The following is a 10718-nucleotide window of genomic DNA, read 5'->3' on the forward strand; positions in this document are numbered from 1 at the left end:
AATGAAAATGCCATATGTAGAGTGGTGTGAAAAAGTGTTTGCCCCCTTCCTGATTTCTTATTTTTTTTGCATGTTTGCCACACTTAAATGTTTCAGAGCATCAAACAAATTTAAATATTAGTCAAAGATAACACAAAATGCAGTTTTTAAATGAAGGTTGTTATTATTAAGGGAAAACAAAATCCAAACCTACATGGCCCTGTGTGAAAAAGTGATTACTGATTACTTCCACACCTGTTCTCAATCAAGAAATCACTTAAATAGGACCTGCCTGACAAAGTGAAGTAGACCAAAAGATCTTCAAAAGCTAGACAGCATGCCGAGAGCCAAAGAAATTCAGGAACAAATGAGAAATAAAGTAATTGAGATCTATCAGTCTGGAAAAGGTTATAAAGCCATTTCTAAAGCTTTGGGACTCCAGCGAACCACAGTGAGAGCCATTATCCACAAATGGCGAAAACATGGAACAGTGGTGAACCTTCCCAGGAGTGGCCGGCCGACCTGGAAGACTTGCCTTGATAAATGGAACAATGAATTCTGCTGTCTACCAAAAACTCCTGAAGGAGAATGTCCGGCCATCTGTTTGTGACCTCAAACTGAAGTGAACTTGGGTTCTGCAGCAGGGACAGTGATCCAAAACACACCAGCTAGTCCACCTCTGAATGACTGAAGAAGAACAAAATGAAGACTGTGGAGTGGCATGTCAAAGTGTCAAAGTCCTGACCTGAATCCTATTGAGATGCTGTGGCATGACCTTAAAAAGGCAGTTCATGCTCGAAAACCCTCCAATGTGGCTGAATTACAACAATTCTGCAAAGATGAGTGGGCCAAAATTCCTCCACAGCGCTGTAAAAGGCTGCAAGTTGCAAGTTATCACAAACGCTTGATTGCAGTTGTTGCTGCTAAGGGTGGCCCAACCAGTTATTAGGTTTAGGGGGCAATCACTATTTCACACAGGGCCATGTAGGTTTGGATTTTGATTTCCCTTAATAATAACAACCTTCATTAAAAACTGCATTTTGTGTTTACTTGTGTTATCTTTGACTAATATTTAAATTTGTTTGATGATCTGAAACATTTAAGTGTGACAAACAAGCAAAAAAAAAAAAGAAATCAGGAAGGGGGAAAATACTTTTTCACACCACTGTAGATACAATTTGCATTGTAATATAGCGTCAAAAAAACAGAAAAAGATTTCTCTGTAATGGGTAGAAGTGATTATAAGTAGCTTTTGATATGGTTGACATGTCTGTAAATGTGTTCACCACCACCTGCCACCACCATTTCTTTGTTTTCATCTTCAGATAAAAACATGAAACATGACCAATATTGGCTGACACTGAACAGCAACTTGTCATACTAAAACAAGCTCTGCTCAATTCTTTAAACACACTTCTTTCTCTGGTGCATGTTTTATGACATTCAGGAAGTTCATTTATTCACCTCGACAAAGATTATTTTTTGCATAATTTCATGTATCTGCATATAACTTTCTTGAAATTTGATTTCTTTAAATCACAGCATACACTTTCATTCCCACAGTGAATCTCAGTGTTTGATCTGATCTGTAAATCTCCATCAAGATCTTTGGGTTGAAAGCCTGTCCTCCACTTTATCAGCAGTCAGGTTGTGCTGGCAGGCTCTCAGGGCTTTTATCAGCTCCTCTGTTCGGGCCTCGGCTCCTCGACTCTTCCTCCACTCCTTCAGCAGCTCCACCACCGTCTCCTCCAGTTCTGTGGGATGCCTCTTGGAGATGGACTCCAGCTTAACCTCATTCAAACCCAGTTTGCGGCCCAGTTTACGCCAATTTCTTCCCAGATTCTCTGCGATCACCTCTGTGGCTACGTCCAGTTTGACTAAAGGAAGAGACATTGAGGTTTTAGAGAAAAAAAAGAAACATTTTCCTAATTTTGGGAAACAATTAACTTTAAAGCAAAACATAAAATGGAACTATTCAAACACCCTCCCCAGGCCAATAGTGAGATTTGGCAGATAATAAGGACAATTGGGAACGGGCCATGGCTAATTTAGGAAAAAGGCTCATCCAACTTCCCCTCTGGATATGTGGAGTTATAGGTAGGTCTTTACATAGTCAGCTGTTCAAAGCAGATCAGAATGCTACATTTCACTAATTTCAGTCAATTCAATAATGTCTGAGGTTAATTTAGTGTTAATATAACAATTAAAATACCTTTTGTATGTATATATCTATTATGCCATGGCAACAGAAAATACTCCATTCCATCAGGTTAGCTCAAATATTAGTTTCATTCAACAGTTTAATATAGTTTACAACAGAGCTAGCCCGATATATCGACCAATATTAGCCTAGTTGATATATCTGTATCTGTGTATATGTTGGCCGATAAGTAACAAGAAATTGCGATGCAGAAAAGGTTTTCAAACTGTGAGGCACCTCCCCAGTCGAGTGGCTGGAGAGTTAAAGTTGGTGTGGATGGAGAGAGGTGAGATAAAGATACTGTGTGAGGTGAAAGGGACAGGTGTATGCAGGTGTTGTAAAAACAACAGGAAGTTAGGTCAGCAGTCAGAGCTGCAGCAGTGACTCACAGCTTATGGTTGATTGATTAAGCTACTCACCCTCTGTAACCCACGGGGGCATATACGCTCCAAAATACCATGTTGTCTTTAGAGCGTCATTACTCCTCAGCAGTTTGAGCTAAAGACATGCCGTTTTTTTGCTGTTAAACTACAGTAATTAAGCTAACCGTTATATTATGTTATTGTTTGTTATCTCTGATTTTGAATGTGAATAAACATCCATAAATCTGCTTAGAAAAAAGATGCTCCTTAAAACTTGCCTTAAAACATGAATCGCTATGTTTTTAAGTTCTCTTCAGTATCACAGTAATGCAGTGACAGTTGTCTGTACACCCATGGGTACATTGTTAATTCGGCATGCATTATTTTAATGGTGCCGTTAAGCTCAACAGTGACCGCCCAGTTTTTTAACAGTTCTGGTTGCCGAAGTGAACTTCCCATTCATTCACTCCATTGACGTTTCAGAAAATCCTCATATAACTTAAATAGTTTTAAACCTGGAACCAAGCCAACCAACAACGAGATGAATTGTGACCATAAAACATTTGATTCGGAGGGAAAAAGTTTGGAAAACGGAAAAAAAAAGGCAAAGGTACATCATTATTTTAAGAGTGAAGGAACTACGCATCCCATAAACCACTGCAAATGATAGCTTTCCAACAGCTTCTAGCCTAATGACAGAGCGCGCTTCTTCTTGAATTTTTCGGCAACTCACACCAAAACAATCTATATGGATAACTGGCTGAAACTGTTCTGTTCCAGTTACACAGCAGATATCTGTCAATGTACTGCGCATTGTCGGGACATGGAAAAATACCAGCAATATTAAGTATGGTGGTCACTGCTAAGGTGCTTTCCTAATAGGTGTTCCCAAGGCAGTGGTAGTAGTGATAGTAGCAGTGGTACTAGTGATGGTAGTAGCAGTACTAGTGTTTGTAGCAGTAGCAGTAGTGATGGTAGCAGTGGTAGTAGCAGTGGTATTAGTGATAGTAGAAGTGGTAGTAGCAGTACTAGTGATGGTGGCAGTGGCAGTAGTGATGGTAGCAGTGGTAGTAGCAGTACTAGTGATGGTGGCAGTAGCAGTAGTGATGGCAGCAGTGGTAGTAGCAGTGGTATTAGCGATGGTAGAAGTGGTAGTAGTGATGGTAGAAGTGGCAGTAGTACTAGTGATGGTAGAAGTGGCAGTAGTGATGGTAGCAGTGGTAGTAGTACTAGTGATGGTAGCAGTGGCAGTAGTGATGGTAGCAGTGGTAGTAGTACTAGTGATGGTAGCAGTAGCAGTAGTGATGGTAGAAGTGGTAGTAGTAGCCTGCTAGTGATGGTAGAAGTGGCAGTAGTACTAGTGATAGTAGAAGTGGAAGTAGTGATGGTAGCAGTGGTAGTAGTACTAGTGATGGTAGCAGTGGCAGTAGTACTAGTGATGGTAGCAGTGGCAGTAGTGATGGTAGCAGTGGTAGTAGTACTAGTGATGGTAGAAGTGGCAGTAGTGATGGTAGCAGTGGAAGTAGTGATGGTAGCAGTGGCAGTAGTACTAGTGATGGTAGCAGTGGCAGTAGTGATGGTAGCAGTGGTAGTAGTACTAGTGATGGTAGAAGTGGCAGTAGTGATGGTAGCAGTGGTAGTAGTGATGGTAGCAGTGGCAGTAGTACTAGTGATGGTAGCAGTGGCAGTAGTGATGGTAGCAGTGGTAGTAGCAGTGGTATTAGTGATGGTAGCAGTGGTAGTAGCAGTACTTGTGATGGCAGCAGTGGTAGTAGCAGTACTTGTGATGGCAGCAGTGGTAGTAGCAGTGGTATTAGTGATGGTAGCAGTGGTAGTAGCAGTACTTGTGATGGCAGCAGTGGTAGTAGCAGTACTTGTGATGGCAGCAGTGGTAGTAGCAGTGGTATTAGCGATGGTAGAAGTGGTAGTAGTGATGGTAGAAATGGCAGTAATAGCCTACTAGTGATGGTAGAAGTGGCAGTAGTACTAGTGATGGTAGCAGTGGCAATAGTGATGGTAGCAGTGGTAGTAGTGATGGTAGCAGTGGCAGTAGTACTAGTGATGGTAGCAGTGGCAGTAGTGATGGTAGAAGTGGCAGTAGTGATGGTAGCAGTGGTAGTAGTACTAGTGATGGTAGAAGTGGCAGTAGTGATGGTAGCAGTGGTAGTAGTGATGGTAGCAGTGGTAGTAGTACTAGTGATGGTAGCAGTAGCAGTAGTGATGGTAGAAGTGGTAGTAGTAGCCTGCTAGTGATGGTAGAAGTGGCAGTAGTACTAGTGATAGTAGAAGTGGAAGTAGTGATGGTAGCAGTGGTAGTAGTACTAGTGATGGTAGCAGTGGCAGTAGTACTAGTGATAGTAGAAGTGGAAGTAGTGATGTAGCAGTGGTAGTAGTGATGGTAGCAGTGGTAGTAGTACTAGTGATGGTAGAAGTGGAAGTAGTGATGTAGCAGTGGTAGTAGTGATGGTAGAAGTGGCAGTAGTACTAGTGATAGTAGAAGTGGAAGTAGTGATGTAGCAGTGGTAGTAGTGATGGTAGCAGTGGTAGTAGTGATGGTAGCAGTGGTAGTAGTACTAGTGATGGTAGCAGTGGCAGTAGTACAGTGATAGGTAGTGGAAGTAGTGATGGTGGCAGCAGTGGTAGTAGTGATGGTAGCAGTGGTAGTAGTACTAGTGATGGTAGCAGTGGCAGTACTAGTGATGGTAGCAGTGGCAGTAGTGATGGTAGAAGTGGCAGTAGTACTAGTGATGGTAGAAGTGGCAGTAGTGATGGTAGCAGTGGTAGTAGTACTAGTGATGGCAGCAGCAGCAGCAGCAGCAGTGATGGTAGAAGTGGTAGTAGTAGCCTGCTAGTGATGGTAGAAGTGGCAGTAGTACTAGTGATGGTAGCAGTGGAAGTAGTGATGGTAGCAGTGGTAGTAGTACTAGTGATGGTAGCAGTGGCAGCAGTGGTACCAGTGATGGTAGCAGTGGCAGCAGTGATGGTAGCAGTGGTAGTAGTACTAGTGATGGCAGCAGTGGCAGTAGCAGTAGTGATAGTAGAAGTGGCAGTAGTGATGGTAGCAGTGGTAGTAGTAGTACTAGTGATGGCAGCAGTGGCAGTAGTACTAGTGATGGCAGAAGTGGCAGTAGTGATGGTAGCAGTGGCAGTAGTGATGGTAGAAGTGGCAGTAGTGATGGTAGAAAGTGGCAGTAGTGATGGTAGCAGTGATGGTAGCAGTGGTAGTAGTACTAGTGATGGTAGAAGTGGCAGTAGTGATGGTAGCAGTGGCAGTAGTGATGGTAGCAGTGGTAGTAGTGATGGTAGCAGTGGTAGTAGTACTAGTGATGGTAGCAGTGGCAGTAGTGATGGTAGAAGTGGTAGTAGTACTAGTGATAGTAGAAGTGGCAGTAGTACTAGTGATGGTAGCAGTGGCAGTAGTGATGGTAGAAGTGGCAGCAGTGATGGTAGCAGTGGTAGTAGTGATGGTAGCAGTGGTAGTAGTACTAGTGATGGTAGCAGTGGCAGTAGTGATGGTAGAAGTGGTAGTAGTAGCCTGCTAGTGATGGTAGAAGTGGCAGTAGTACTAGTGATAGTAGAAGTGGCAGTAGTACTAGTGATGGTAGCAGTGGCAGTAGTGATGGTAGAAGTGGCAGCAGTGATGGTAGAAGTGGCAGTAGTACTAGTGATGGTAGCAGTAGCAGTAGTGATGGTAGAAGTGGCAGCAGTGATGGTAGCAGTGGCAGTAGTGATGGTAGCAGTGGTAGTAGTACTAGTGATGGTAGAAGTGGAAGTAGTGATGTAGCAGTGGTAGTAGTGATGGTAGAAGTGGCAGTAGTACTAGTGATAGTAGAAGTGGAAGTAGTGATGTAGCAGTGGTAGTAGTGATGGTAGCAGTGGTAGTAGTGATGGTAGCAGTGGTAGTAGTACTAGTGATGGTAGCAGTGGCAGTAGTACTAGTGATAGTAGAAGTGGAAGTAGTGATGGTAGCAGTGGTAGTAGTGATGGTAGCAGTGGTAGTAGTACTAGTGATGGTAGCAGTGGCAGTAGTACTAGTGATGGTAGCAGTGGCAGTAGTGATGGTAGAAGTGGCAGTAGTACTAGTGATGGTAGAAGTGGCAGTAGTGATGGTAGCAGTGGTAGTAGTACTAGTGATGGTAGCAGTAGCAGTAGTGATGGTAGAAGTGGTAGTAGTAGCCTGCTAGTGATGGTAGAAGTGGCAGTAGTACTAGTGATAGTAGAAGTGGAAGTAGTGATGGTAGCAGTGGTAGTAGTACTAGTGATGGTAGCAGTGGCAGTAGTACTAGTGATGGTAGAAGTGGCAGTAGTGATGGTAGCAGTGGTAGTAGTACTAGTGATGGTAGCAGTGGCAGTAGTACTAGTGATAGTAGAAGTGGCAGTAGTGATGGTAGCAGTGGTAGTAGTACTAGTGATGGTAGCAGTGGCAGTAGTACTAGTGATGGTAGAAGTGGCAGTAGTGATGGTAGCAGTGGCAGTAGTGATGGTAGAAGTGGCAGTAGTGATGGTAGCAGTGATGGTAGCAGTGGTAGTAGTACTAGTGATGGTAGAAGTGGCAGCAGTGATGGTAGCAGTGGTAGTAGTACTAGTGATGGTAGAAGTGGCAGTAGTGATGGTAGCAGTGGCAGTAGTGATGGTAGCAGTGGTAGTAGTGATGGTAGCAGTGGTAGTAGTACTAGTGATGGTAGCAGTGGCAGTAGTGATGGTAGAAGTGGTAGTAGTAGCCTGCTAGTGATGGTAGAAGTGGCAGTAGTACTAGTGATAGTAGAAGTGGCAGTAGTACTAGTGATGGTAGCAGTGGCAGTAGTGATGGTAGAAGTGGCAGCAGTGATGGTAGCAGTGGTAGTAGTGATGGTAGCAGTGGTAGTAGTACTAGTGATGGTAGCAGTGGCAGTAGTGATGGTAAGTGGTAGCAGTAGCCTGCTAGTGATGGTAGAAGTGGCAGTAGTACTAGCAGTAGAGTGCAGTAGTGATGGTGGCAGTAGCAGCAGTGATGGTAGAAGTGGCAGTAGTACTAGTGATGGTAGCAGTGGCAGTAGTGATGGTAGAAGTGGCAGCAGTGATGGTAGAAGTGGCAGTAGTACTAGTGATGGTAGAAGTGGCAGTAGTACTAGTGATGGTAGCAGTAGCAGTAGTGATGGTAGAAGTGGCAGCAGTGATGGTAGCAGTGGCAGTAGTGATGGTAGCAGTGATGGTAGTACTAGTGATGGTAGAAGTGATGGTAGTAGCCTACTAGTGATGGTAGAAGTGGCAGTAGTACTAGTGATGGTAGAAGTGGCAGTAGTGATGGTAGCAGTGATGGTAGCAGTGGTAGTAGTACTAGTGATGGTAGAAGTGGCAGTAGTGATGGTAGAAGTGGCAGTAGTACTAGTGATGGTAGAAGTGGCAGTAGTGATGGTAGAAGTGGCAGTAGTGATGGTAGCAGTGATGGTAGTACTAGTGATGGTAGCAGTGATGGTAGTAGCCTACTAGTGATGGTAGAAGTGGCAGTATAACCTGGACTCCAGCAGCGTCTGTGTGAGAAGCCGACCTAATGATGACGCAGTGTGGGATGAGAGAGGACATAAATGAGCCGTGACTGTAAACGGTGTTAGAGCTTCCTCACCAAACTTCAGGCATAAATCCTACAGTTTCGTTTCCCGTTGATGTACAAAGGCAATTACGCAGTTAAGTCGCTTCTTTTACATGTTTTATAAATCTAGATGGTCATAAGGTAAATTCGGCATAGTTGACTGCAAACGTTTAACGTCGACGAAGTGAAGGTGAGAGGTGACAGGCAGCCTCCCGGCTTCTCTGTTCGGGTAGTGGAACATAACCTGACAGACAGGCTGAGGGATAACAGAGCAACTCCCCTGTCTCAATAGTCTAACCTGTACTATGTATCTCCCATAGACTTGCACTTAATTGATTCTCAAAAATACGGAAGACGTCTTTTAGTTTCAAATGGCGGGGTGAGTGGGTATTTCACGGGGCGGTTGGCAGCTCTCCTGGCAGTAGTACCACTTCCTGGAAACTCGGCTGCTGCCTGCTTCGTACTGTAGCCTACCTTTCTCCGCCTCGTCCGGTTGGTTGTCGGTGTTTCCAGACTGCCTTTCAAAACCGTTTAATTGGTCTGAGAGATCTTGCCGTTGAATTAGTTTGAGAAGCTGGCACAGCCAGTCTGTGTTGTCGGCTCCCAGCCTGCCTCTCTCCGTCAGAACCTGAAACAGCTGTCGTCCCGTGCTGATCTTTTCCAGCTCTCTCTTCCCGATCATGTCTCGACACATAAACTTCATCTGGTCCAGCTGCTCAGAGGACAGCTGGTTAGAAATCTCCAGCAGAACAGAGTTAAACTGTAAGGAGCTCATGTCTCAGGCAGAATGCAGCGCCGGTGCGAGCTGTCCGAAGTAGGAAACACGTCAGGTTTACTTTCACTTCCGCCTGCTGTTTGCAGCTTATTCTATTCACGGGTTCCAGTCAAATTCTCCAAGAGTGGTCATGGGTCAGATCCTGATCAGGAATTTTTAATTAGCCTATATTTCTGTCTGTGTTGGTCTGAACTTAGGACTATACTCAGTACAGGCCCACTAATGGGATTTCACTCCTGCACTATATTTAGTGAGAGCACCAGGCTACGAGGTCACTGCACTTCCTGCTCAGTTATTTATCTAAACAGCTGTAGATGCTGCTTACTTAGACAGCTTTACAGTTCAGCTGTAGGTGACATATAGGCCTACAGAAGCTTTACTTTGTGTTTCATTATTTTACAATAATGGATGACCTTACAAGTAAGAGCCACCAAACTGCTTAAAAACAGCGAAAGCTCAAGCTCGAGAACAGCTACAGGGACCAGGGCGTCTCCAGCCGGCGAAGTGAGCAGCTTCTGTGCTCACTCTCCCCCTCTGATCTGTCTGAAGACGGAGAGACAGTTAACCGTTTTGAAGTGTTGTTCCACTCAGCTACCTGCTGTGTATGCTGAAACTTTTAACTGGTCGCTGTCTTCTGGTTTGGTTCCTACCTGCTTTAAAAGAGCATTCACCATACATGCCTTAATGACTACTGCCAGTTTCTCTGACTGCGGTGACAATGAAATGTTTAAAACCTTCCGATGTAATAAAACCTTTTGGTTCCTGTGACCCACTTCGGCTTGCTTACCCTCCGAACAGATGTGTGCATGATGCTGTTTCTTTTGTCTTTAACACCATCGCGTCAGCCGGGTCTGTGCGATGCAATCTTTGCGTGGGCACGTGATTTCTTAAAAGAGAGGTTGCAAACAGTGAATAAAAATAACTACTCCTCCACTATTATTGTGAGCACAGAGACGCCGATTTGCGGATGACACCCCCGTGGTTGGCCTGATAAATGATAACAAGGAACGGTCCCGCAGGAACCTTTCTATCAGTGTGTGCAAAACCAAACCAGTGATCTTTGACTGTAGGAAGAACAGGACCCCCTACACTCCCGGCACCACTGACGGTGCTTCTGTCAACGTCTTGGATGGTTTGAAATTTCCTCGGCTTAGAGCTTTCTAACACTCTGAACTGGTCTGAGAGCAGACTGCAGAATGAAAACACAGCACAGGCTGTTTTCTTAGATGCCTTAAGATATTTGGGATGCCCTCTTACAGGAGGTTTAATAGTGTGGTTTGGTAACCTGTCTGTGTTTGACCTGAAGCAAGTCAACAAAATTAAGTCTCCAGAATAATAGGCAGCAATCAGCCACATGAGACACATGATGTCAGGTGCAGGAAAAGCACACAAGTCAATATGAGAGACAACACTCATCCAGGCCATCGCTTCTTTTCACTGCTACCATCCGGTAAGCTGTATGGTAGCACATCGCTCGGTTTAAAGACAGCGTTTCTCCTTTTCAGCAGTGCAGGGCAGCAGCCAGGGCACATGCTTTTCACTGTATACAAATGCATGGGTGTATTTTAATGCACATGACAATCCTATGGATGAATCCCTGGATGTAGGCACGGCAGGTTTAGCCTGTTAGCGGGCCCAAGGCGCCCCCACTGACGCCCCACCTACCGCCCTTTGTGCAATGTGTCCAGTGCAAGCAGTACTCCTGTGCTGGCTAATCCTTAATTTGTTTTAGTTTGTGTTTATTAGATTAAGCACCACTTTGTTAGGAATAGGCATCATGTGAGCACAATATCGACTACTGTAAAAGAGCTCAGCATCTCTCAAAACTAGGTT

General features: G+C 44.5%; 1 protein-coding gene across 1 annotated transcript; it reads right to left on the reverse strand.

Moving 5' to 3' along the window:
- Positions 1–1407: 1407 nt before the first annotated feature.
- fadd (Fas (tnfrsf6)-associated via death domain) lies at positions 1408–9275 on the reverse strand. The gene is made up of 2 exons (XM_044196738.1): positions 8585–9275; positions 1408–1856 (listed from the first exon to the last, which is right to left on the reverse strand). The coding sequence occupies exons 1-2, from the start codon at positions 8883–8885 to the stop codon at positions 1579–1581; spliced, it is 579 nt and encodes a 192-aa protein (XP_044052673.1). The 5' UTR covers positions 8886–9275; the 3' UTR covers positions 1408–1578.
- Positions 9276–10718: the final 1443 nt, after the last annotated feature.

The sequence above is a fragment of the Siniperca chuatsi genome, linkage group LG1, assembly GCF_020085105.1.
Source record: "Siniperca chuatsi isolate FFG_IHB_CAS linkage group LG1, ASM2008510v1, whole genome shotgun sequence".
NCBI classification, from domain to species: Eukaryota; Metazoa; Chordata; class Actinopteri; order Centrarchiformes; family Sinipercidae; genus Siniperca; species Siniperca chuatsi.

What these genes read in the sequence shown, in the direction of transcription:
- fadd (XM_044196738.1), bottom strand. Translation starts at nt 8,885, where the DNA reads ATGAGCTCCTTACAGTTTAACTCTGTTCTGCTGGAGATTTCTAACCAG. An exon ending in ACCGGACGAGGCGGAGAAAG is followed by an intron (nt 1,857 to 8,584) that starts GTAGGCTACAGT and finishes CTCTTCCTTTAG; the next exon opens with TCAAACTGGACGTAGCCACA.